The sequence below is a fragment of the Lipomyces tetrasporus genome (genome assembly GCF_029532465.1).
Source record: "Lipomyces tetrasporus strain NRRL Y-64009 chromosome Unknown POJ06scaffold_4, whole genome shotgun sequence".
Taxonomy (NCBI): Eukaryota; Fungi; Ascomycota; class Lipomycetes; order Lipomycetales; family Lipomycetaceae; genus Lipomyces; species Lipomyces tetrasporus.
The window spans coordinates 665,302-691,346 of NW_026611599.1; the positions used below are offsets into that span (position 1 = coordinate 665,302).

Genomic DNA, 26,045 nt, shown 5'->3' on the forward strand with positions numbered 1-26,045 from the left:
TGAGGCTTTTATCACCTGATCTGCTAAGTGACACAAATGCAATGTTATCCTTTGCATTGTCTACACAACCCTACAAGTTAGCTGGAATAGGGCTATTATACTTTGAAATAGCAGTCACGTTCCTGGTAGTTGGACATATCCACTTACACTCGAGAAGTAGGTCGGCAGCGTGAACATCGCTTCCAGCTCAGTTGGTCATTCCAGCACTAACCATCGACGATCAGTACGACTCGGCAACCACATCATCACAATGGTGAGTACCATTCTCTGTTGGCAGGAGAGTGCTTTGACTATAGATCCATGTTATCCTCGAATAGTCGGGCAGCAACATCGCTTGGCGTTGTTGCTATTCGATAATTGAACTTCCCGTCATTGATGTATGCGTCTGATAGTCAGCGTGTTGGCTGATGATGGATTTTCAAAGAGGGCACGAGCTAGAAGATTTACTTATTCTCGGAATATCCGTTTCTCTGGAAAGAGAATGTCTATCTTCTACTTGTGAGTGCGACGTGACTTACTTTTATCGCAAGATATCGGTAGTTAGTCGCTATTCCCTTGACAAGGCTGAGTCTATCTAGTGACGCTGTAAAAAGCTCATTGACGAGACTGTAGAGGTTTATGGTGTCACACTCAAGAGCATTCTCCTTTGATTTGCTTCCGTTGAATGAAACTGACTCCATATCCTCAATGACAGCCGCCAAAAGGAAAGAAGCCAGCCCCCGCCCCCTTCCCTTCGACGAAGGCCACCAAGAAAGCTCCTAAGGTATGTTTGGTCGTCCTCTCAGCCACATTGTGTGCTTTTCAGACTCTAATATCGGTGTAGAACCCTCTGATCGAAAAGCGACCCCGCTCTTTCAGCATTGGTCAGGACATTCAACCCAAGCGCAACCTGTCCCGTTTCGTGAAGTGGCCTGAGTATGTTCGTCTCCAGCGCCAGCGCAAGATTCTGAAGCTGCGCTTGAAGGTTCCCCCGGCCATCTCTCAGTTCCAGACTGTCCTCGACAAGAATACCGCTACCCAGGCTTTCAAGCTTTTGAATAAGTACAGACCTGAGACTAAGGCTGAGAAGAAGGAGCGTCTCACCAAAGAGGCTGCTGCCATCGCTGAGGGAAAGAAGAAGGAGGAGGTTTCGGAAAAGCCATACACTGTCAAGTACGGTCTCAATCACATTGTTGGCCTTCTGGAGAACAAGAAAGTGCAGCTCCTTCTCATCGCCGATGATGTAGACCCGATCGAGCTCGTCATTTTCCTTCCCGCTCTTGCCCGCAAGATGGGTGTTCCATACGCAATTGTCAAGGGCAAAGCTCGCCTTGGAACTCTTGTACACAAGAAGACCTCGGCCGTTGTTGCTTTGACTGATGTCCGATCCGAGGACAAAGCTGAGCTTGCAACACTTATCTCTGCCATCAAGTCCAACTTCGCCGAGAAGCACGAGGAGGCTCGCCGCAGGTGGGGAGGCGGCGTCATGGGTACCAAGACGACAACCAAGCTGGAGAAGCGTCGCAAAGCTCTCGAGGCTGCCATCAAGGTCTAAATGAAGAAGACATGTTGCGAAAAGGAGGGATAAAAAGTTTTGTCTACGTGATGTGTCTCGTAATGCGTGTATTTATATAGGCCGGAATGCATGATTTAAAAAAGCCATTTGGACAAATGTGTATGCCGGGTTGATACTCAACCTTGTAGTCTATATGCGTAGAGTGGCAGATATACCTGAAGCAAAATATAATGTCGACAAGCTCCCAGCTCGTAACTCGCAATGCGCGACTCCGCATCTTGGCAGCCCCTGGATTCGCCAACGTAATGTATTTCTTGTACTCACTTACAGGCAATTATGCATTAATTGCGCCCGTATCTGTATGATAATAAACAATCATAACAATGCGGTTTTCCGACCGTGACTGCAAACACTGTAAGGTCCATGTGGTTGTCGTGAGGTTCATGACAAGAAGAATAAAGCCGCAGATGCTGACGCTAAAGGTCTAAACCGACCTGCTGCATGCACCTTTACGTACTCAGCTAGCCACTTACGGGAATCCAATACGTGCACACCGAACACCGAATTATGTTCTGTTACAATAAGTAATAGTTTATCTATGTTTAGATTTTTTGCAACGGTTCATCGCGTTCCACTAATTGCTACCTTCTCTTGACGCAGTCACCTTCACCATGCTCAAGCTGAAGTCAGGTCGTGATCTCTCGTCCGGGCTAACGCCACAGGTATTCGGGCTCGAAGATGTAAGATACATTCCCACCTAATTCAAGCTGGTGTCAGCATAAATGGCTTGCTAATTGCCGCAATCTAGATTGGAAGATTTGGAATCTTAGGTGGTATATCAGTCCTCGCATTTGATCCAATTCAGAGCCTGCTCGCGGCTGGCACAGACACGGGACGGGTGTACGTGTTTGGACAGCCAGGCGTCGAAGTGGAGTTTGATTTATGTCCTGGAAAGCCAATTATTCATATGCGAATTGTTAAATCAATATATCTAGTGACAGTGGACGCAAACAATGCGGTCACAGTTCTGTCTCTCGATACTAAGGACGTGTTGTCAGTGTTTACACCAAATTGCCCAATTACCGCGATTGAATCAGATCCATCTTTAGATTGGCTATTTCTTGGACTTGAAAATGGTTTAACTATGGTCTACGACGTCGATCGTGGCGCAAAGACGCCGTTCCGCATCGGCAATCTGCAGAAGTCCGCCATCCCAAGGGCACCTATGTCCTCGGTATTGTTCCTTGCATTGCACCCTAGGTCATTTCAGGTCATTTTGATTGGGTATGAAAATTGTGCCATCGTATATTCAATGGTGGATGAAAATATTCTCCGGGTTTTGCAATATGAAGTTCCTCCAGGCGCACCCGGCGGCGATCTCCATCCTTCTCAGCATACCAGGTCGAGATTTCCTCGGCTAACGACCGGCGCCTGGCATCCCAATGGCCATCACGTTGTCACAGCTTATGAGGACGGTTCTTTTGTCTTTTGGGACGCGAAAGAAGGCGTGCTTCTTCAGGCACGAACCATTGAGGATACAGAGGTCAACCATCCTCGGAAAAATTACGTCAATTCCTCGGATATTGCCAACACTCCTCGTGAACCGATCTACAGAGTTGCATGGTGCTGCACGACCAATCCAGAAGACACAGCTTTACTAATTGCTGGAGGCGAGCCAGGTAGTTTACCGTTGAAAGGCATCACGTACATGGACTTTGGCCCTACCCCGGTCGTGCAGATTACATCCTATCAGGCTCAAGGTGATCATTACTCGCAGCCACGACGGCAACGAATTTATCCGGTTCCCGTAGGGGCTGATCCCGTGGACTTTATCATGATTCCTCGGACATCACCATATTACGCCGGCAACCATGACCCGGTTGCGTTAGTCGCGATCCTCTCCTCCGGGGAGCTCTACTCGATTGAATATCCCTCAGGAGCAGCTTTACCCGTTGCGTCCATGTTCCCGCCGTCACTATGCTGGATCCAGCCGCGCACGTCGACGTGTTCAGTCTCTGCAGTCCGAAGGGAGCAGTGGATCGGTATGATGTCATCTAGAAAGAAACAACCAGATATGATGCTCACTGGCGGTGCTCCGGCACGATCGCGCCTACGAACGTTTGATATCCGGAACGTCATTATCGCGGGTCATTCCGATGGATGGGTTCGGCTTTGGGACGCGTCCCACGGTGAGTTAGAGGATTCCCAAATACTGGATCTCTCGATAGCCGATGCGTTGGATAGGTCCGTGGATGTTAGAGTGTCGGCTATTTCTTTTGCTGGTCAAATGGGCGAGATGTCCGTTGCTTGCGAGACAGGGGAGCTGGTGTATTTTAAATTTGGCTTGAATAAGCCGACGTCGCCGGAGGAACTGAAAAGGCGCTTAGAAGTGCTGCAAATAGTGGGACCAGATGGACGCCCTCCTATGATTCAGCATATATCAGGGCGTATTAACCCACAAATGAAGGAAGGCTTTATACCAGTGTTTGTACTGAGTCCTCAACGGGGCCCTATCACAGCGGTCAAGAATAGTGATATCGGATTTCTCGCCGTTGGATATCAGTTCGGTACGTTGGCGGTTGTGGAATTGCGAAGCATGAGTTTGATCTACTTGGAGGACGTCAATGGCTTGGGAATCGATATGTCGAATAAAAAGTTCCCTCTTAAATATGGCGATCGGTCATCAACTTCGAGCCAAGGCGTGCAACTAGAGATCCCACTCTCCCTAGAATTTTCACTCATGGCCCTTGAGGGCGATGGGTACTCCTCAATTGTACTTAGCGTTGGCACGAATTTGGGACGATTACTGACCTTCCGGATCATTCCTGTTCGAGGAGGCGCACATGCAGTACAATTTGTCGGCGCAATCCAACTGAAGGGGAAAGTCATTGCAGCTATACCGTTTGATACAGAATACGGTGTGTCTGCCGCCGCATCACCGACTATTTTGCAAAAGTTGCCCCAGGGAATCGTTATTTCTGGCGCCCTGATCGCAGTTACTCCCGATGAAGCCCGCGTGATTAGGCTGCCGAAGTCGAAGTTGACGAGCAGATCTTTCGATGACAAGGTTTTGGTTGCAGGGTTGTCTCTATTACGGCAGGGCGATACTCTGGTGCTCGTCTGTGTGAGTGAATCCGGGTTCGTCCGAATCTACTCCATTCCGTCACTCCGAGAAATTAGCAGTTTGTCGGCGCAAAAATTTCACGATGTTCGATACGCGTCGAGGAGCATAATTTCGTTGAATGGAGATGTGCTACTTGGCATTGGCAAGAATCAGTCTGCGTTATTTAATATATGGGGTAAAGCTATGGCAGTGAAGACTACCGGAAAGAGTGGAGAAAGGATCACGGATTCCCTATACGACGTAATGAAGAGACCGCCACCGCGACCTGCCATTAGTACCATACAGTGGATGTCTGGCACGAAGTTCGTTACTGTCGAGGACTTCGATTTACTCAGTACGTATGCACCTGCACTTGGTCGACTGCGACACCGCACTAACGGGTTCATTTGTAGTTGGCGGTCCACATCGTCCGAAGTCCAAGAGAATGGTAGAGGAAGAACGAGCCCGTCGAGAGCAACAGAGATTAGCGGCTACTCAGATGATTCATTCTACGACTTCATCCCCCGTATCATCTCGCTCATCGTCGTACTTCGGGAAAAAATCCAATAGTGCCTTTGGTAGTATGGCGGATGAAGCTAATGAGAGAGGAGAGCGGCTGGGATTTATGCAAAGTCAGTTCTCAAAGCTAGAGGATGCATCAAGTGAATACGTTAAAGTAAGTGCTCCTCTGTTTCTTTGCTAGCGTTGCCAAAGTTAATATCTAACTTGTTACTCCGCGCAGAATATTTCGGATTTCATAGATGACCAAAAGCGATCTGCTGCGACGTCGTATTTCAAGTCGAAATTTTTGGGTTAGCAGTATGGTTTGCATTTCTTGTTGTGGCATCAAATTTCATCCTCATGCTTGGTTGCTTTTATTGGCATCTTTGTACTTATTTAGGCTGGCGTTGTAGCGATTTGTAATTGTGTTTTCCACTTAGATAGAATTTATGCCATTACTGGATCCGTTCGTACTATGTTGCTATTCTGGCGGGATTATTACCTCCGTAGGCATTTTGTAAATCGGCCACCGTGGTCATGTCCATACATGCTTGCGTACAGCCTAGAAGGACCACTGTTGCAAGCTATGCATTATTATCGGAGACATCAGATGACATGAGTCTGTCTAAGGCCTGTAAGCGTCACCTCCAGAACATTACGATCGTGAAACTTCTTCGCTTGCTTCTATTGTACCCAACAATTGCAATTCTACATCATTTGCGACATCCTCACATATTTTGCAGTCTCCGCAATTTAAAGCGCAATATTCTATTCTTTATTGAGACAGAAGCAAATAACAAGCTTACACCAGCCAAAAAGCACGTTTCACCAGCGGACGATTTCGTATCAGGCACATCAGTCCACACTGACCTGATCCCATCTGGTGCGTACTTGGCCAAATTTATCATTTCGTTTTCGTTTATGTTACGCAAATACCATGCAAGATCATACGTCGGACTGTCAAGATTATCTGGATCTGCTCTTCGAATTTTCGCGGCCTCAGCAGAATGGGCGGCATCTCTACTCCGGCCCCACATTCTCAAACTGGTATCCCAAGCACCACCAGCACCCCCACTATTTCGCGACTTACCATGGAACAAGGAACCGTGGCCAGCTACACTCACATATTACGGCGAAAGACAGCGCGCAAAGTCGTTGAAGCGATGGTATGCAAACTGGTTGTCATTCTTCGCTGTGCCTCATGAAGGCAGACTTGACGTCCCGCATCATTTGAGTACGCTGCCGGAATCCAACTCCGCGTTGTGGACACCACTTATAGTCCAGACGCTCATTTCGCATTTGCTTCTGCATGCTGGTGATGGGGCTTCCATATTCACGGGTCCATCTCGGTCATCGACGTTGCATAGACTAGCAACATACTGTGGGGATCTAATGGAACGGACGCAAACCTCAAATGAGATGGACAAGACAATGCATTTAGACCCGTTGGTCCTTCAAAGTCTCAACGTGACTACCAATGATGTCGCTGAATTTCTGAAAACACTGCTTATGATATTTCCAGGTGGCGTGTTCGGGTCAACTAGAGGCTACATGCACCTGACCCAACTTGTTCGTGGACGTGCCGGAGAAAAAGAGCTTGCTATGGGTATCGCGACACTAGGAGGCGGAAGAGAAAGAATATTTGTATCACTGCTAACCATGCTGCGGACGGTAATGGAACAAAGTACCACGGCCGATGTTGTGGATACGAGACATAAATTAGGCGAAGTTTTTGGGACCGTCTTATTGGGGGATATTATAGAGGACCTTGTTATTGCGTACTGGCAGAAAATGTCCCATATGGAGAATGGTGGCTCTCGGTTGAGAGATGTCGTATATATTGAAGCCCAAAACACTATAGAAACGCTGCTGGATAAGTGGGTGGAAATTGCGAAATGCCTTAGAGAGCTCTATTAAATGTACGCCAAACTCCGGCCAATAGATACGCATACCACAAGTATTAATGAACAAGGTACGACAGACTCATGGACATACCCTTGTGCTATGACGGACGCTGATGTCATTTGTTCATGAATGATATTACATTAACGCAATCCTCAGAATTCAGGGACACAATCACCTAATCAGGTTCTGTGTGTTAGGATGCTAATTTGCGAGTGTTTTATGGCTTATACATTCATCGACCTAGGCAGTTATTACCAACCAATAGGACTGGCTCGAGGACTCTGCGGCTCTACCAGGAGTCCGTGTCCATATTGGGTGGCCGCGTTAATAGGGTTCTTGTCTTAATTCATTTGTGTTCTTGATCCTTTGCGACATAAAACCACATTATTAGTTTAATATAGAATATGCTGAAGATGATGGAAAGGCCGACTTTCATGAAAAAACCATACGACGTGAGTACTCCAGCTTAGTGACAAGAGACAAAATGCCGGGCGACATTGCTCGAGTTTAGCCATCGTGGAATACCGTGTGATTCTATGAAATCGATACGCAGTAGCGCGGCAGTTGATGGATGAAAATTGAGACTAATGGCCTAACATTGCAGACTCTGCGGTACTATGCTCGAACTCGTCCACAGTATTTCTGGCCATTGACCCTCTCCTTGACAATGATCCCTGGCATCATAGCGCTCACTTCTTTCCGCCGAAAATATATTTATGCTGATCATACACCAATTCCTGTTTCCTATCCATGTATGTTTCTTTATTTGGCGTGCCGGAGTTTGTCGATTAGCGTGTGATAGTGTTTCCAGTATTAACAGTTTCATTCTATAGTACCACAGCGAGATAGAGTCCCATTAACAGGCTATGATGACGAGGAGTAAAGAAATCAGGGCGTTGGTGGATAGACTTTGTGATTACCGAGTCAATAAATATTTCGTGTGGATTATTCATGAGAGGAAAATGGAGGAACTCTTGCGCCGATGAATTTGTTAATTTTGCCTGGAATAGCTGTTTCAAATGGATACCACGATTGGCTATGGTACGCCGTCAGATCACGGCTTACGAGCGGCGCGTCGGGTTATGTGCAATTGTACTCTAATTCGACTACAGGCTATACGGCTGATATGGACGAATGCAGGTCGTGCCATAAGAACCCTTGCAACCAACTCGACTGCATGTATCGATCAGGGCCAAAATACTTCTGGTTGAATTAAAGTACAACAAAGTTCACAGTTTCTCATATTATTGCGTCTTGTAGTACATTCCATCGATAGACAACACTTACTGGGCACAATGAACAAAATAACCATGATCGCACTGTAACACCGTCGTAACTTTTTATTTCCCCGTCCACATAAGAACTCCTACCATTAAAGCACGTCTTACACCATCCATTTCCATATGTTCTCTATATATATGACATCTACACCGGTCTCGATGGCAGATTATTCTTCATCTGCAAGTCCACAACTCCTTCAATCTCCAGACCTGTCAGTATATCTCTATCCTTTTCCCTGACGCTATCATCTTCGTCATCTTCGTCATCCGGCAATTGCTGATTTGAAGGTTTGCTCGCGGCGGCATCCTCGCGGGCTTGTTGTTCTCGGGCTTGCCGCTCCATTTCATCAATTCGCCGCTTAACTTCTCCAGCAACACGCATACTATCTGACACCAGAGTATCGAACAATTCACGAAGCGTGCCCTTTTCACGAAGCATACCTTTAGCTGGTTCCAACTTAATAGAGGCCGCGAAGTCGTGCGCGAATAAATGCTCGAGAGCCTCATCCGCTAAGACCACCATTCGGAATGTTGGGAGCGTAATATGAAGGGGGTGATTAGGATCTAAAGCAGCATTGGCCTTGACCTTATTATTTGATGACGATAAACTGTCTACCGGAACAAGCTTCTCTGACACAGAATCACCTTCAAGCTCATCAGGAGTCGCATACTCAAATGCCCGTCGAATAAAGGCACTTATTGATGACAAGTAATCGACTGCTACCGCTTCCTTACCAGGAGGTGGAGACGCACCGTTAGAACCAGCTTGATGGCTCATGTCCTCACCTTCAGCCGCCTTGGGAGTGATGTGGCGGGTAATGTAGAGAAGACCCTCAGACATTTGTAGAATACCTTCTCGATCAACTTTACCATCGCCATCCTCGTCATAAAGCTCGAAAAAATACGCCATGCTGTTCATGATATCCTTTTCCATGATGCTGCCGAGACCTGTTGCCACATCTTGCAGAGATAATCCACCTCGGAGTTCAACGTCCCATCTGTGGAACAGCCTGGCCAAGAAGTCATGAGGCTCGATTGCCCACTTGGTGATGCCTTGCATAAATATCTGGAAGCTTTCCATATCCATGAGGGTCTTTGTCGGACCTAGGCCCAGCCTGGCCGATTGCAGGGCCTGAAAAAATCTGTCGTAAATATTAGACAAGTCAGTCTGTGCGAGATGCCCTGTCTTGTGCAGATTCCGAAGCTGTGTCCGTTTAGCGAATGATTCGATGCCATCCAAGACATGGTTTTTATGCTTCCGTCGCTGCTCAGTTATAATGTCTTCTGTGATGACGGAAAATTCCTTGAATGCCACGACCATCAGTTCCTGAAACTTCGTTACTTCGCGCAGTTTATCGTTCTTCGACGTTGGATGTGCAGAGTCGCCTAACCTAGAGAAATAGTCCTTTAAAATGGAAATAAACGAGCCATCATCGTTAACATCCAGAAGCTCTTCGCCATTGATGCGCAGAATAGCAAGGCCAATCTGAAACAGGACCTTTGGTCCTTCCAGGAAAAAGACATCCAAAATTCGGAAAGCGAACGTTAGAGGCATTGAGTTCACGTACAACGACAAGAACCACGGTAGTGAAACAACGGACAGCTGAATATCTGACTTGACAAGATGCTCCCACAGAATCGGCATCGTCTTCTCAACCAGCGCTTCAAATACACGTTGATCAAGCAAAGTGCCATACATTGTCTGTGAATAGTAGCCAGGCAGCAAATGGTCACAAAGCATGGATAGACACCAAAACGCTTGCTCCTCACTCATATAGCTATTCGTTGGTCATGTTAGCACAGTCCTATGCTGGCACACCGAGATGACTTACATTAACAAGGCAGCGACAACAATATTCATGGCTTGGCAATAACCGACCGACTCATTGCGCCAACTGTACATTGTAAGCACTCTTCGTAGCCGCTCAATACCTTCTTCGGACTGGTATGCTGGATACTCCGGCAACGACCTATTTAAGTCTTTCTCTATCTCTTCGATTGCTAGCGATGTTCGACCAACGTACTCCTTCTGCAGTGACTGATAAAGATTCGGATGCGCAAGGCGCAAATACATAGATCCAGACGTCAATTCCCACATTTCGCCTCTCAGTCGATTCGGTAGACCAACGCGTATTAGCTTCTGAAATGTCGGTAGTCGGATCAATGTTAAATTCCGACCGTGATCACGCATGTATTCTGCCCAGAGCCTCAGTTTTGACTTATCCCGCAATTTCCGAGCGTCGCCTGGATACTTGAATAATTGGCCCAGACCACCGGGGGGGACAGCCATGGGTTCGCGTTTACCGTCAGGTCCGGACGTCGATATATCTGAGAGCATGTATTCCGAGTGAAGTGTGGTCAGGAACTTTCGGAGGAGACGCATGTCGGACACGTTTGAACGCAAATTCTGCTTCAGCTGGTCACAAAACTGCTCAATTTGAGAACGCAAGCCGACAAACTGCAAATTAAATTTGAGTCCGTGAAGGGTCTGGATCGTGAGAGCAAACAGGTAGGCTTTAGATGCCAGTCGCTCGACACGACGAATTGCAACCAGGGGCATCACAAAGTAGCATGATCTCGCTTCTATCGAATCGAAAACAAGATACGCTTCCGACAAAAGCAGTTTTCCTGGGAAATATAGTGCTGAAGATTCGAGGGCAAACTCGGTAGATATCGACGCTTGCAGCGTAGCATTTGCTGGCAGCCGATACGTCTGTCGGAAGATCTCATCGCGCGAAGGTCGCTCTGCGTTGGGATCGAAGAGCGTCAATGCAGCAGCCTTATTGCGGATCGTCGACAATAGCGACATTCTGTGCGCTGCCAAGTGCGCAATATGTACACTATGAGGAGGAGGATGCGGTGTTGGGGTGGAGCACTAGGTTATCCAAGAGCGGTTTGTATGGCACACCGCGCAGCAAGTCAGCGCGGGGAGCAGCACCGTGAGCTTCTAGATTTGTGAGGCAGACCACATCGTGTTTTAAGTTAGTCCCAACCGAAATGTGACCCAAACCACCATCTCTCATGGTTGTAAGTGTGCACCGTGCTGGATACCCGGACTCGCTGTTATCTAACCGCGATAGGCACAGTTGTGTTCCTGAATAGCATCACTACGCCGCGGGAAAAACTACTGGGAAATACGTCAAATTAGTACTCTCAGATGATTAATAATTACAGGCATTTGCTCTTCGAACCTCTGTGTCGGTAACCGCTATCTCACAATATACAGAAATAATGGCAGGCTCAGCAGTTGTGGGCGCATTAGCTTGCCAAGTTGATTCCTATCTTCGCAGTTTTGAGACTACAGTAGTCAGTTGTCGGCCAATCGAAATAGTTCATCCGTCAAAGCCTGCTAAGAAGTCGAAATTACCAGCACAGTCGTCAGATGACATTCAGGAATCATATGAAGTCGAGCTTAAGGACACAATTCTATTTCCAGAAGGTAAGTTTACCGTAACAAGATGTGTGCGACGTGAGTTTCTCACGAGCATTAATAGGTGGCGGTCAGCCGTCTGATCATGGCGTTATCGTCACTCCTGAGTCTGAACTACCGGTCCTCGCAATTCGTCGTGCACTACTCACTGCGCTCCATAAGGTGCCAAAGCCTATCGAGCCTAACACTGCTGTAAAGCTAGAGATTGACTGGAGACGCCGGTTTGACCATATGCAACAACACAGCGGACAACACCTTATCTCGGCGATCCTAGATCAATTGGCAGTACCCACATTGGCTTGGAGCTTGGGAGAAAAAGTATCCTACGTGGAGCTGCCAAGAAAGTTAACAGATGAGGAAGTAATAGAAGTGGAGAACAGGTGCAATGATGTTATCCGAGAAGGTATTGACATCTGGGTTGAAGTGCCTGACAAGAGTCTCGTTAACAAGGATAAGCTTCCGGATGATTACGACGCCGAGCGGGGTATTCTTCGCGTCGTTCACATTGGCAATCTCGACGCGAATCCTTGCTGTGGTACTCACCTGAAGAATACAAGGGAGATGGGATCAATTGCTCTTCTTCACCAATTGCCAATTAGAGGATCAAATAGCAGATTGCATTTTTTGATCGGTGATCGCGTGCGTGCATATGCTAGGGAGTTAAATAATTTGACACGGGTCCTTAATTCCCGACTTTCATGCCAAACAGAGGAAATTGAGGCAAAGATCAGCCGATTGGATAGCCAACTGCGAGATTCTTTAAAGCGAGAGAAGTTATGGAGGGCTGACGTGGTGAAGTCTGACGCTGCACGAATTAAGGAAGAACTCAAGCAGGATAAGAAGTCCTACGTTTATCGGGCTGACGGCGCCGGATTGGATTACTTCAATTCTCTTGTCGCTGAAATCGGCCACTTGGAAGCTAGTAGCGGAGTACTGGTCCTTGCATCTGGCGCAGGCAAGAATGGAGGTGCTCTACTGGTGATTGGAGAAGGAGCTGACAGAGTCGCCTCCAGCCTAGTGGGTGACGGCATTATCAAAAGTCTCAAGGGCGGAGGCAAGGGTGCAAAATGGCAGGGAAAGATTTCACAGTGGGAGAAGGGTGAAGTCGAGATGCTGAGGGACTTTTTTGATAGGCTAGAAATTTAGAAACAATCTCGGTTCCGTGCATAAGGGATATAGATACACATATATAGATTTTGGCGTTAAACCTATTTACGATAATAGAGATCATGAGTCAATTTTTACATTTTAGGTGTTCTAAATGTACAAGGATTTATCGTATGTGCGTATGTACAAACTGATGCTGTGATCACATTACACGTTAAGTCTTTCGTCTTTATGCTTGCGATGCTTTTTCCGATGATCTCTGGAAGCACCATATCGGTAACCAACCTTGCCCGCCTTTGCCGGAATTGCGGCCCATACGTTCTCGCCTTTAAAGACGACATCGGTATAAGTTCCCTTCCACTGCTTGATCTTCTGCACCAGATCCTTCTTCTCGACACCCTCAAAACTGAGCGGCTTGGGAATATCTGAGTACAGCTGCTTATCCATCAACTCGGTAGCCTCTGGGGCGTGAAAAAAGCTCGCCGCATCTTGTGGCGAGAACTCTGCCGTCTCGTGCATGATCTGAATATTGTTGCGCTGGGCCGTCTTGGGGGGGACAATTTCTTCCATAGGCTCCTCTCCTAGCCTGTCGGCAAGAGAAGTCTGCGATAAGCGGCCATTAGTTATCGGCATCATCATATACATGCGATGAGCATATTGAGCAAGATCCGGCGTTATTTTTCCCTTCAATTTTGTCAGTAATGCAATCAGCAGACAAGTCTCAACGGGCCGGATTCATCCAAAACAGTCGTCGAAATCAGTAGTGACATTTCTAACCAATTTGAAGTCTTCAAGACTAATCGAAAATTGTGCTTGATCTCATCATACGCTGACTGTCTGGAATCCTCCCACCGCTGTATAGTATTTGCATAATGGATTCTCACCTCTTGCTCCCAATCCTTCTCAATTTTGGCCAGCTTGACTGTAGCTGCGACACGCTCTTTCCTTATACCATACCTAGAGCTAATTTGCCAAAGAGACATCTTAGGATCTTTAGAGGACTCCAAAATTGCCTCTCTCAATTCCTCTGATAGCAGGAATGAAGTCTTCGTGTATGGATTTAATGGAAATGGCTTGTAAGTATTTTCATTGACGATTTTTCGATAGTCTGGGTCTGCCATTTTCTTCACATTGTCATCTCGAAAAATTTTAGAAGTTGAATGCGGAATGTAATTTGGCATGTGATTCCTCGGCGCGTAACAGAACGGATTGTTGTGGAAGTCACCATTGATAGACTTGTCGCCGAACCATTGTATCATATGCGAACGAGGAAGCGTGTGCCGGCCGACCAGACCATAGTCGCGGCTTAGATATGAACCGGGTCCTATCCGGACACCTCTAACTTGCGTATAGCTGCTAGTGGCACTCGCTTGAACTCGCGCCCATCGACGGGCCGATGTCACGAGATTCTTTGTCGTCGAAAGCGGCATTTCGAGTCCGCAGTGGAGGAGAAGGCAATGAAGGAGGAAGAACAAAATAATTGGCTAAAGAAGCCCTCTCACTCCCTACCGTCGCTTGGCCTTCAACTGCTCTGGACGTCTTGTAGGTCGAACTGGTCGTGGTCGTCACTGCACTAGGTGGTGTAATTTTTTCACTATAGCCCCGTAGCATCGTTAGTGCGGAGCCTTGCGCGCTGGCATTTGATCTATATCTACGACGGTGGTTAGACGAATATGCTGAGGCGTGGAGAGCCGCACGGAGGGAGGGTCGCACGTATAAAGCGCAGCGAAATTTTCTCGCTTTGAATTTTTTTTTTCTTCAATGACCTTCCAGCGTTTTACGTTGTACATGATGAAAACCAAGCGTTAGCTGTCGGATATGTGTCCGGGGTGATTCAGTTCGCCTTTGCGACCGTATGTATGTGATGACGGCGTTCGACGCAACCTCTTGTTACGTTACCAGGACGCTTATGGTACCTTCTGATTTCTAGGTGCAGGCATATTTTCCCTAATATGTGTTGCATGGAACGGTCATTGTTAACGATAATTGTATACGGAATCGATTGAATGGCTAGTGATATTGTCGACATAACTGTATCTGATGTACAACTTTCTAGACGTGTGACGATAAACTTTTATCGTTTTCTAGGAGCTCCTGTATATGAATATGTAACTAGTGAGTGGGTTTTGTAGCTGTACAAAATGTAGTTTCATAAGTGTGTGTCACTCAGAGGGTCAGGTTCAAAGTTTCAGCGCGTGAAACTGTAAAGCGGCGACCGCGTTTGGACGTATACAGACAAGCCCGAGCCAGACCACAAATTGACAACATAAATGATCTGGTCCTGCAGAGTTCACACGAAGCTGTTTGCTCTTGAGATAGTCATACATGAACTTGATACACCCGATCGTTTATAGACAACATGCTTTTCGTTAGATCAATACTCGTGTGCTTGTGTGCTGGGTCTTCCACGCTAATGCGGCTTGTTACCTATGTGTTCTTGCGATGGGTAAGACCTCAATTGCCTACCAGTTGATCTCGGGCTTGTTAACAAGTTATTTCGCCTAGATCCCATCCAGTTCGTTGCCTAAAGTGATATACTCCTTGTTTGTCGCATATTTCACCTTGTTCTTTTACATCTTCAGCTCGGAAAGGCAGGCGGTACTCGAATCTGAAGCTAAAGGACTTGCAAATTCATCGGGGAAAGCAACTACTGCCGCAAATAACTCTTCCGAGAAAAAGACAGGAGAAAATGCTACTGTATTTCCCCAAGCATCGGCAGACACTCCACAGCCAAGATCGTTATGGAGTGTCTTGGTCTGGGGAGTGCCGTCGGCAACACGGCCTGGCGCCACTTTATTGACAATTGTTATTAACGTCTCGCTTTTGGCATTCGCGCTTGACTTGATATATACTTCGCACCAGGTGATGCCCATCTTCAATCTTGCGTTTACCAGAGCAGGCTACGTATCAGATACGTCAGCTCGATTTGTTATACGCGAAGCGCTCAGATTTCCACTGATCGTTAGATATCGTGAACTTGATTCCTCCAAACCAGACGTGTTTAATATAACGAATTGGTCGGGCTGGCTCGAAAAGAACTTTGCGAACAAGTTAGATGAATCGACAGATTATACTGCGCTAGTGCAAATTGCAGGCTTGAAGCCAGCGACGACTTATGCAATCTCGACCCCCAGTCTCAATTCAACGTTCACTACAGCCCCCAGCGCGCCGGGAAAGTTCAGTTTTCTGAGTTCATCTTGTATTAAAGCGTACGTGCTACAGTTCGTTCGATACTTTTTCTTAGCCTAATGGATACAGGCGTATTCCTTACAACCCGTTCGATCATCCATTGAAGATAAATGGGTTCCGGATATATCGGGCTCTATTATCTCAGGTCGACTTTTTCCTTTTCTTAGGCGACTTTATCTACGCTGATGTTCCAATACTGATGGGGGAGGATGAAGAGGCATATCGCGTACACTACAGACACGTTTACGCGGACCTTAAGCTTTCGGGGTTTAACCGTCTTCCAATGGTCCATGTATTCGACGACCACGAGATCATCAATGACTATGACCCTGACTCATCTAAACTGTACTATCCTGCTACTTCAGCATGGAAAACCTACCAAGGGACTGGGAATCCTCCTCCGGTGAATCCCGACGTGATGTATTATACATTTGAAAGACAAGGAATCCCGTTCTTTTTGATGGATACGAGGTCATATAGATCACTAAAGCATGCTCCGGATGGGCCAAATAAGACACTGTTAGGCAAGGAGCAGCTGAACGACTTGCGATTGTGGCTTGAAGAACACAGGGATGCTCCATTCAAGATTATCGTGTCGTCGATCCCGTTTACCAAGAACTGGAGAGGCATTGACATGTACGACACTTGGGCTGGATATCTGCACGAGCGCGCGATTATTTTGAAATGGTTCTGGGACGTCGGCGGTGTCGTGATCCTGTCCGGCGACAGACATGAGGCGGCCGCGATAAAGTTTCCTTCGCCAGATGGAGTTTCGAAGAAGGATACATATGAGTTCTCTGCCAGTCCGCTCAGCCAATTTTACCTCCCGATCAGGACCCACAAACAGCGGGATAATGAAGACGTCACCATCATGTATATGCCGGACGGCAATTCTAAAGTTGGAAAGATTGACATCGAAACCAGAGAAGATGGATCTACGTTACTAGGGTATCAGTTATACATTGACGGGACGCAGAGATGGAATTACACGCTAAAGGCGTAAATAAGCTGTATAGATTTTCACTGGAGTTTCGCTGGTATTAAAATTGACGCTGTGTGATCGCGTTATTATGTGGCTATGGATATTGCTGATATTAATATGCAAGCTTTACCACTTGTATGCTTATCGAGTATTTTAATAGATTAGATTATGGTAGCCTCCTAATATCAACGCCGTAAATGTCTCTACAGAGCAAATTACACGAAATTCCATACTATCAACACATTACCCCACGCCGCATAGAAATTAAACGCCTGGCTAATCGCACCGTGCACGATTACGCAAACCGCTTCTGCACTTCGTCTTCAATTCTTTTCTCCTCCTGAGTCTCGGAGTCGTCATCCTCGTCTTGCAGCCAACCACCACATCGCGACACAGCACGCTGCCAGAGGCTGTACAACTTCTCGCGCTTCTTCTCAGTGATGGAAGGCTTAAATGTGGTCTCTCCCTCCGTGTTAATGTTCTTTAGGTCATTAAAGTCAGTATAGATTCCAACTGCAAAGCCAGCTGCAATTGCTGCACCCAGTGCTGTTGTCTCTCGGTACTGAGGTCGCACAACGTCTATGCCAACGATGTCGGATTGGATCTGCATGCACACGTCGGAGTTACTCATGCCACCATCGACCTTGAGCATCTTCAGCTCGTAGCCAGAGTCCTTCGCCATTGCCTCCAATACGGCCCTAGTCTGATAGCAGGTGGCCTCAATAGTTGCACGAGCAATGTGTTCTCTGGTTGTGTAGTTTGTGATTCCGTAGATGGTTCCCTGCGTGTCGTCAATCCAGTAGGGCGCAAACAACCCCGAGAAAGCGGTGACAAAAATAACACCACCAGCGTCTGGCACCTTCGCCGCCAATTGTCCGACCTCATCTGATTCCGCAATCAACTGCAGATTGTCTCGCAGGAATTTGACCGCAGCACCGCCCACAGCAATGGATCCTTCCAGAGCATATATCGGTTTCTCGCCCTTGAAATGATATCCGACAGTGGTCAAGAGACCATTCTCCGAGAATACAGGCTCCTCACCAGTGTTGTACAACAAGAACAGACCAGTACCGTACGTGTTCTTGCCCATGCCCACACTGAACGCTCGTTGTCCGACCAGCGCAGCAGACTGGTCACCGAGACACGAAGCAATTGGTGTTCCCGCAAGGACGCCAGACGCGATTTTACCGTATGCGTTGTCGTCCGCGGAACATACAACCTCAGGGAGCTTCACACCCTGAGAAACTCCGAAGAAATCAAGAAGGAAGTCGTCATATTTTAGAGTCTTGATATTTAGAAACATAGTCCGCGAGGCATTGGTGGTGTCCGTCACAAATTTGGGGTCTGTTCCCGGTGTGCTGCCGCCAGTCAGGTTGTACACTAACCAGGTGTCAACAGTACCGAACATCAACGTCCCACGTTTCCGTGCCTCCTGGACGGCATGAATGTTTTCTAGTAGCCACACCAGCTTTAGCGCGGATGGGTAGGTTGAGATCGGTAGGCCACATGTCTGGACAAGCTTTTCAGCGCCTTCCTTGTCCTTGAAGTGATGTACAAGACGCGACGTACGGGTGTCAGGCCAAGCAATGGCATTGTACAGAGGTCTCCCAGTTTCAGAATCCCAGACGACCTATGTTATTCTGTTAGGACATCTTTATGTCTTAAGAAGTTGCAAGGACATACTGTCGTTTCTCTCTGGTTAGTAATTCCAACAGCCTTGATGTCGGAGGCACTGTATCCATCCGCGATAAACTTCTTTATAGCACCCTCAATACACTCGTTCGCACACTTGATGAGCTCGTAAGGATTTTGCTCGTGCCAGCTGTTAATCGGTCAGCGTCGTTTTCCGAGAAACGCGTAACTAACATTACGACTCACCCGGAATGTGGATATTGCTGCTCGAACTCAATCTGGTGTGTAGCGTACGGCTTGGCAGCATCGTCAAATATGATGAATCTGCAGTCGAATGCTCTCGTTAGCACACGTAATGTCAGGGACTGTCAACGGAGACCGGAGAATATTGTGGGGTGAAAGTCACCGTGCACGACATTCTCGCGGAGCACAGGCTCTATTCTCACCTTGTAGATGTGGTGCCGGCGTCCAGTGCACCAATGAACATCTTTGGCGTGGAATCAGCAGTCATTATTGTGTTTGAGGAAAAGGAAGAGGGAATCGTCGAGGCCTAGGAGGCTGTTGTCGAGTAAGAGACACCGGAGGAAAGCAGATGGACAGGCAAAACGGCGCCTCGGCGAAGACAGAGTTTTTGTGCAACCCCGCGGCTTCCCCCACCTACCTCCAAACTGTCTTATGTATGACGGCTGTGGAGTCGCACGTGAAGCGAGCCGAGCCGGCGAGCGGCTCAAGCGGCCCGCAAACCGTCCGCTCAGTAGTATCGAAGCGACGACAGTATACTGCAGTAAAGGTTGAACGCAAACCTATTTTAATCGTTCTATATCACTTTTGACTTGCGGAGTACATTCGTAATTTCGTATTATTACGAATACTAAGCCTGCTCCGTCGCTGCTGGTTCGAGAAGGGCCAGCAAGCCGCACAGAGCTTTCGCCGACCGCTACACATATAAATTTGTGGTCGTAGTCATCTCCGTCGTCCATAAGCGTTCATGAACCTTAGGCGGCTGGAGCACTGTGTCGTAGGCAGCGAAGTTAGATTAGAGCGCTCGAAGATTCGGACCATCACACATGCTAGTAGTTCTAACGGAGGATATAGTCGAGCTGCCAGCGCGTTGGTTTCTTTCCTACGTTAATGTGACGCCAACTAGGTCTGGCCATATTCGTCGTTGGTAAGTATATGCTCTATCGGCTTATTGGCTATTGCCAGCTTGAGCTTATTAGTTTTAGATTTTAGAAAGAGCTTGTGTACGTTGGCATGTTCTGGTTTGCTCTGTGCTTGCTGCTCTGTTCATGGAGACTGCAATTGATTCAAAGTTTCGGGACCTTCTGTAGCTCTGCTTTCCACGTGGAATGTGTTCACAGTATTTAAGTTCATGCCATCAGATCAGTCTACACCTTGGCGGGACGATATTCGTAATGAAGCAGGTGGAACTTGTAGGGTATCTCTCATTTCAACTAGGATTGCAGTAGTATTGCCAAAAGAGCCGACAATTACTGGAACACTCGTTCCGAGGGATATTTACCTATTTTGCTTGTTGCATTTTGGTGCTTGTTGCAACTGTAAAACAGAATACGCCAAGGAAACAACATGGCTGCCAGCCTAAGCTGAACTTCTGCGTAAACCGGTTTGCGCCAAATTGTCTAGACACCAGATACTGCAAAGCTTCATATCTTGCTTTGCCTGACCTTAGAGGTTACACAATCACAGATCAAGATGAGCCACCAGTTTCAAAAGGACACAAATTTTCTTTTTTAATATTGATGTAAAGAAATGGCTGGGTTCTAGACGGGTTATTCTAATGCGTATATGCCGTACTAGTCGCGACGTTTGACTCATATGCGAATACGCACTCGGGAAGTGGAACTGACCGCTATCGCACGTTTGACCTTACGCCGCCAAAGGTTACAGGATCCGCACGTCGAGTAATAAAGGCTCGGTGTCGCCTACTTCAGGATGATGGATCCGCCGATCTTGTTTCCGGAATTGCCGCAGCTTACACCGCAGCAGAAGTTTCGACTGTCCAAGGAGTCCCAGATCAAAGAGGCAATCTCGAAAGGAGATCACAGAACGCTTGCCAGACTCGCGAAATCGAAAGGTGGATTATTGTCGGACTCGTTAAGAAGACTGGCCTGTATGGCGTGCCGCTAGCTTTAAGACTTGAATCATTGGCTAACGACAACTGTAGGGCCTATTCTTCTTGGATGTAATGCCGAAGCTGGAGCTGACCCAGACTCGGCTGCAATTGCGCCACACCAAGATGAGGAACAAGCTAGATTAGATGTGGAACGAGCGTTTATATTTTACCCCATGAGTAAGACAATTTTGCAACATGCCCGCAAGGGTGATGGAATCTGACTGAGTGTTCTTGAGTAGACCTTTCCGAGAGCCAGCTACGCATGAAGAAAGGTGAGCTGCTAGACGTCATCGTTCAAGTCCTACGGCTCCACCCCAAGTTATCATACTTCCAAGGTTACCATGACATTGCGCAAGTTATATACTTGGTGTTTGGGCAGAAGAAAGCAGTACCAGTGCTTGAACATCTGTCCTTACATCGGCTACGCGACTTCATGATGCCAACATTGCAACCTGCGTTGGATCACCTGAATTTGATCCCGCCGTTGCTCGAACAATTAGACAAGCCATTGAGTCGTCATCTCCGATACACTAAGCCATTTTATGCTTTGGCAGCTGTGCTAACGTTATTTGCGCATGATGTTCAATCCTACTCCGAGATCGTGCTTCTGTTTGACTTCTTCTTTGGCTGTGAAGATGCCTCGATCCCGGTGTATTTATACACAGTGGTAGGTACTCCTTGCGGTGTCTCCCGTTGGCATGTGCTCTAAATATTGCTCTAGATAACGGTTCACAGACGGGATGAAGTATTTGAATTTCCCGCCAAAGAATCAGAAATGATCCATGCCGTTATCTCACGGATGCCTCAGCCACTTCCAGTCAGCATTACCGACGCCATGTCCATGTCGCTTGCGCTATACACACAGTATCCACCTTCATCGTTGTTGCCTGCGTGGAAAAATATATCTCAGTACTCTATACTTCGAACATGGCAGTTTCCAGACCCGCAAGCCATTCCCGCGTCTCGACCGCCATCACCTAATCTATCATTTCGGCGGAGGCATAGACGGAGACGACGGACAAAGGGAGCTAATGGCATTACCAATGACTCTGACAACGACGAGAAACTGCATGACGGGTATGATTATATTGAGTTGAACGAAGTCCAAGAGAAGCCACCATACGACGAAATGGAGGCCATTTTAGAAAAGCAAATTGCGGATTCGGCAGCTAGAGCAGAGAGAGAGAGGATACTGGAGGAGAAATCACGCATGCTGCGGCAGCAGAAAAAGCAAAGACGGACAAGCACTAAGCGTCTCGCGAGTGCTGTAAGCAAACTGCCGAGATTGCCTGGCACAACAAACGTGGACGAGTCCCAGCAAACTCAGCAGCCGGTTCTAGAAGAGAAATCGGATGTCGATCGGTCAATGGTCTTGCTTCACAAAAGCGCAATATTGTCTGGCATCAATGCTGAGTTGGCGGCCGCGGATCCAGACGGCGGGGGTTCAAGTACGGTTCGTCCTCAGGTCAACGGCACGGCGTCTCGTGCGCGATTTAACTTCAATCTGCAACCAGCCCGAGTGTTATTGGGCCTCAATCCTAATTCGTTTGCGGCATTGAGTTTATCGATTTGTATTGGTATCTTCGGAGTCTGGATCGCTTGGTTCTTACGCGGCGCGAATTGGTTGTAATAATTTTGGAGTTGAACTCTACTGTAATATTCTTGGCGACGACTGTTCGGGGACTTTTGGTACTTTACACGTTTATCTCGCAAATGGGTAGATTTCTAATGCATATTGCTTAACAGCATAACGGACAGAATTACTACTCCCCACCAAACGAACCAGAACCGACATTTCAGTAAGAAACACATGATGCTCCAAATACGTGCTTGCCAAAATTAACATTAACCCGAGCCGATATAAAGACAATCCCGAAAACGCCCGCGCCAGTCAAATATTATTGTTAAGACGACGACTGTAGAGCTCTCCCCACGTTATCAAGTTACTTGAATTCTCGTTCTCGTCTTCACACAAAATTGCATTGGGCTGTTGCTGCAATAACCGCCTATTTTCTATCTTCTTGGATTGGATAAATTCGTCCTTTGTCCTGCTTCCGTCTCGGATGCTGGCAACCATATGACCCACGTCGGATGCGGAGGTAGATAGAGACAGCTTGGAAGTCCCGCGAGCAATCTCAGAAACGTGCTCGTCTTCCGCAATCGCGCACTCGTCATGTACAATTGGCGGGAATGCGAGAGGGCAACGTAGCTTTGTAGACGCAGCGCTACTCCGCCGCCTTTCGGTCTTCGAGTTACTGTCACGATTGTATCGGGAATAATCGCCCATGATCATTTCAACCTTGACACTCTCCCTAGATGATCCGGGTAATGAAGAAGAAGAAGAAGACACTGACATACCAGCCAAGCCATGTCCAGACGTTGCAGTAGCGTCCAGCGCACGATTCTCAAACACAACTCGCACAGTTTTGAAGAGGTAATACCTTCCCTCACTTGGACACACAACATGCAAATGAACTGCTTGACGTAGACTTCCTTTCGGACCGGTACCTTCGTCCATCACGACTGTCTTCTGTCGCAGGAATGTCCGCGAGCCAATAGGCATCTCTCTTAAGTTGTACGGGATTAAAAACAACTTAATCGCAGTTCGGTGGGGATTCGAAATGACGATCTGAATTTGTCCTTGTTGTGGTATCCTGTAGCCCAAGAATGCCGACGACTTTGAGTGCTTCTTGTGACGCTTCCTGTCGTTTCCTGCAACACTTTCCTTTGCGCCTTCCTTGATAGCTTTGGTTGTGTAATATTCCTCCACGTCTAACATACCAACATATGGTGTACCCCGTGCACCGTATGCATGAGAGAGTTGCCAGTCGTAATACACAGCCTCAAACTCAAGAGAGAGATGTCTTGGGCATTTCAACTTTGGCGGACAGTTCTCACCAGTACCCAGCACTCCTATCCGCGCCAGAAACGTCACGGCAGGTTTCGACGACGGCGTCGAAGTTCGGCCGGATAGGAGCGACTCTTCATATGACCCGATTAGTGACTCTGAATGTGAATGATGTATCGATGGGTTCCGGTCGTGATGCCTCGCGTGATGCGCATGGTGTGGAAGGTATGGTGGTGATGATGGTGATAACGACAACCGCCGTGAGTGCGGCGAGCTAGTCATGTCGGACAGGGAAGCGGTCGACCTCGAAAGTGGAGATGAAGGAATATGAATATGGTGGCCATAACTGCCATTGTTGGTGCTCATATAAGTGAAAGATGAATGAGTGTGTGAGTGGTGGTGTGCATTGTGAACGTTCGAAGTGGCCTCGGTAAACACGACTTCCGGAGGCAATGTCCGTAATGGCGGCGAAGACGAAGGCAGTGAGAGTTCAGTAAATGCAGACTTCCTCCGCATCGCTGTATCCGGGGAGCGCGAGTCTAGATTGCCAATTGACGGCAAAAGTTGGTTCCCAAATGTCGTCGGCCGTCGATTGACATCCTCATCGCCGTTGTCACTCAAGCTTGAGCGTCGCCGCGTACTGCTGCTATTAGACAGCGGCAGCGCACTCGGTGCAAGAGATGGCATGAAGACTCGAGAAATTTTTGCACAATGTAGTCCAGTTCTTTGTCGTGTTGAATGTGTTGGGCGGGTGATGATCAGTCTCGACGGCGTTGGGAGATTAGTCGGGACATTTGAATGAAGGGTTGTGGTGAGTCAAAGGTGTTCCGTTCCTACTGCCTTTTTTTGGGGTGGTTTCCACCTCAGCCTGAGCCCGTGACCGGCTCTGAGCTCGCGGTGACGATATTGCCGAGGCGTACCTGCGGCACCACGGTAACAGCCGTGCAGTTAGTGAATTGCTGTCAGTACTACCTAAGTGTCGGGAACGGGTGCACATAAGGATTTATACTCGAACATCTCAGTGACAGTTGTGCGTGTTAAGATGTTAAGACTCAACTGTCCAACTGTCCCTCCACCGCGAACGCGACTTGCATGCGACCGCCGGCCAGGTAGAGCATCCGAGGCATTGGAATTGATCCATTTGCGCTCATATTTACCCTTACTCTGATGCTCTGTATTGCCCGCGGTAGACGAATACAAGAAGAGTCGCCTGTCAAGTCTCGTGTGTGATCGTCACGCCGAGCTCCAATAGGGCCACCAGTCGCAGCAGTAATCCTCAGCTTGCAGTTAAAGGGCCGTCGATTTGGATATCAATCACGCGCTAGGTTATTCACAGCGGAAAGGAGGCGTGACTAGGCTCTCCTACATGTATATTTAGTCTCAGCTTAATAATACACCAATTATTAGCAATGCTTTAATATTGCACCAATCAGCCTTGATTTATTGCCATCGATTTATTCATACACAAGGTCGTACACCATGAGACCATTTCAGACATTAAACCCCAATCTTTCACATATTTATAAAGAAGTCACTTTGAAACATCATAGAATCAACGAAACACACCAACTCCAGTATGACCCCACCTTGTTTGAAACCTAAACGTTTATAGAATCAAATTTGCCCTTTGTCCCATTCTAACCGTCTATTCGCTCTCTGGATCCTGGAACCTTATATGTCCAGTACCCGCATGGTCTGGAGTGTTATGCCTAGGCTTGTCTTGCACGACTCCCTGTGAATCCACAACGTCTGACTTTTTCGGATACAGCGGTGGCGGAAACTTGGACACCACAACCTCAACTATATCGGACCATTCGCGCATTCCCCCCATTCCAATATCACCACATGCCAGCACTTTCTCAACTGGCTTAAGAACTGTTATCCAGTCCATTTCATCCTGTATTATTTGCAAATGCCGCTTCGTCAAAGGATTTGTGTACATATATGTATTCATCGCCGGAGCGAGTAGGATTGGCACTGCCGGGTTCCATGCTCGAATAACCGAGGTGAGCAAGTTATCGCATAGGCCGTTCGCGATTTTGGCTAATGTGTTCGCCGACAACGGAGCTACCAGTAACAAATGCGCCCACCTTCGGAGCTCAATATGAACGATAGGATCACTTCTTGTCGACCAATTTTCCCATTCGTCCGAATCTCGCCAGACATGAATGGACGCTGGCAATGGCTTGTCTGCTGCCGGAAGGAAGCGTTCGGCGGGTTCAGTGACAATTATCTGGATAGATATCCGAGAAGGCTCGTAGATTCTTAGCAATTTCTCGACGATAAGAGGAACCTTGATTGTCGCAACTGATCCCGTTGCTGCAAGCAATACGTGCAGCTTACCGTCATTGAGCGGTAATCCCGGATGCGAAGCTGACACTAGGGAACTATGAGGGACCGGGTCTGGCGGATGGACGTGTGCGTGGGCCCCCATACTGA

The 26,045-nt window shown here is 47.6% G+C and overlaps 11 protein-coding genes across 11 annotated transcripts; 6 read left to right on the forward strand and 5 right to left on the reverse strand.

Annotated features, from left to right (window-relative positions):
- The first annotated feature begins 62 nt into the window (after window positions 1-62).
- On the forward strand, window positions 63-1,642 carry POJ06DRAFT_250431 (50S ribosomal protein L30e-like protein). Its single transcript, XM_056187293.1, has 3 exons — window positions 63-253; window positions 695-763; window positions 824-1,642. The coding sequence occupies exons 1-3, from the start codon at window positions 251-253 to the stop codon at window positions 1,532-1,534; spliced, it is 783 nt and encodes a 260-aa protein (XP_056044542.1). The 5' UTR covers window positions 63-250; the 3' UTR covers window positions 1,535-1,642.
- A 524-nt stretch (window positions 1,643-2,166) lies between these two features.
- Window positions 2,167-5,168, forward strand: POJ06DRAFT_195087 (lethal giant larvae like, C-terminal-domain-containing protein; the record flags this gene model as incomplete). Its single annotated transcript, XM_056184981.1, has 2 exons — window positions 2,167-2,235; window positions 2,304-5,168. 2 exons carry the CDS (start codon window positions 2,167-2,169, stop codon window positions 5,166-5,168), a joined length of 2,934 nt encoding a protein of 977 aa, XP_056044543.1.
- Window positions 5,169-5,618: 450 nt separating this feature from the next.
- On the forward strand, window positions 5,619-7,150 carry POJ06DRAFT_250434 (uncharacterized protein). Its single transcript, XM_056187294.1, has one exon. It carries the CDS (start codon window positions 5,637-5,639, stop codon window positions 7,014-7,016), a length of 1,380 nt encoding a protein of 459 aa, XP_056044544.1. The 5' UTR covers window positions 5,619-5,636; the 3' UTR covers window positions 7,017-7,150.
- A 1,279-nt stretch (window positions 7,151-8,429) lies between these two features.
- POJ06DRAFT_281006 (rab-GTPase-TBC domain-containing protein) lies at window positions 8,430-10,844 on the reverse strand (the record flags this gene model as incomplete). Its single annotated transcript, XM_056189918.1, has 3 exons — window positions 8,430-8,667; window positions 8,743-10,062; window positions 10,117-10,844. 3 exons carry the CDS (start codon window positions 10,842-10,844, stop codon window positions 8,430-8,432), a joined length of 2,286 nt encoding a protein of 761 aa, XP_056044545.1.
- Window positions 10,845-11,316: 472 nt separating this feature from the next.
- Window positions 11,317-12,941, forward strand: POJ06DRAFT_208549 (Threonyl/alanyl tRNA synthetase). Its single transcript, XM_056185408.1, has 2 exons — window positions 11,317-11,723; window positions 11,779-12,941. The coding sequence occupies exons 1-2, from the start codon at window positions 11,516-11,518 to the stop codon at window positions 12,858-12,860; spliced, it is 1,290 nt and encodes a 429-aa protein (XP_056044546.1). The 5' UTR covers window positions 11,317-11,515; the 3' UTR covers window positions 12,861-12,941.
- On the reverse strand, window positions 12,942-14,426 carry POJ06DRAFT_250441 (eukaryotic mitochondrial regulator protein-domain-containing protein). The gene is made up of 2 exons (XM_056187295.1): window positions 13,706-14,426; window positions 12,942-13,505 (listed from the first exon to the last, which is right to left on the reverse strand). Exons 1-2 carry the CDS (start codon window positions 14,249-14,251, stop codon window positions 13,029-13,031), a joined length of 1,023 nt encoding a protein of 340 aa, XP_056044547.1. The 5' UTR covers window positions 14,252-14,426; the 3' UTR covers window positions 12,942-13,028.
- A 589-nt stretch (window positions 14,427-15,015) lies between these two features.
- Window positions 15,016-17,150, forward strand: POJ06DRAFT_88558 (PhoD-like phosphatase-domain-containing protein). The gene is made up of 3 exons (XM_056191703.1): window positions 15,016-15,267; window positions 15,327-16,030; window positions 16,080-17,150. The coding sequence occupies exons 1-3, from the start codon at window positions 15,181-15,183 to the stop codon at window positions 17,011-17,013; spliced, it is 1,725 nt and encodes a 574-aa protein (XP_056044548.1). The 5' UTR covers window positions 15,016-15,180; the 3' UTR covers window positions 17,014-17,150.
- Window positions 17,151-17,165: 15 nt separating this feature from the next.
- On the reverse strand, window positions 17,166-19,276 carry POJ06DRAFT_250444 (uncharacterized protein). The gene is made up of 4 exons (XM_056187296.1): window positions 19,071-19,276; window positions 18,871-18,948; window positions 18,676-18,814; window positions 17,166-18,622 (listed from the first exon to the last, which is right to left on the reverse strand). Exons 1-4 carry the CDS (start codon window positions 19,133-19,135, stop codon window positions 17,288-17,290), a joined length of 1,617 nt encoding a protein of 538 aa, XP_056044549.1. The 5' UTR covers window positions 19,136-19,276; the 3' UTR covers window positions 17,166-17,287.
- Window positions 19,277-20,387: 1,111 nt separating this feature from the next.
- Window positions 20,388-22,492, forward strand: POJ06DRAFT_250448 (rab-GTPase-TBC domain-containing protein). Its single transcript, XM_056187297.1, has 4 exons — window positions 20,388-20,755; window positions 20,810-20,935; window positions 20,998-21,425; window positions 21,480-22,492. The coding sequence occupies exons 1-4, from the start codon at window positions 20,578-20,580 to the stop codon at window positions 22,386-22,388; spliced, it is 1,641 nt and encodes a 546-aa protein (XP_056044550.1). The 5' UTR covers window positions 20,388-20,577; the 3' UTR covers window positions 22,389-22,492.
- On the reverse strand, window positions 22,493-24,376 carry POJ06DRAFT_250449 (uncharacterized protein). The gene has a single exon (XM_056187298.1). The coding sequence runs from the start codon at window positions 24,291-24,293 to the stop codon at window positions 22,650-22,652; it is 1,644 nt and encodes a 547-aa protein (XP_056044551.1). The 5' UTR covers window positions 24,294-24,376; the 3' UTR covers window positions 22,493-22,649.
- Window positions 24,377-25,251: 875 nt separating this feature from the next.
- On the reverse strand, window positions 25,252-26,040 carry POJ06DRAFT_194871 (flavoprotein; the record flags this gene model as incomplete). Its single annotated transcript, XM_056184973.1, has 1 exon — window positions 25,252-26,040. The coding sequence occupies one exon, from the start codon at window positions 26,038-26,040 to the stop codon at window positions 25,252-25,254; it is 789 nt and encodes a 262-aa protein (XP_056044552.1).
- Between the last annotated feature and the right edge of the window lie 5 nt (window positions 26,041-26,045).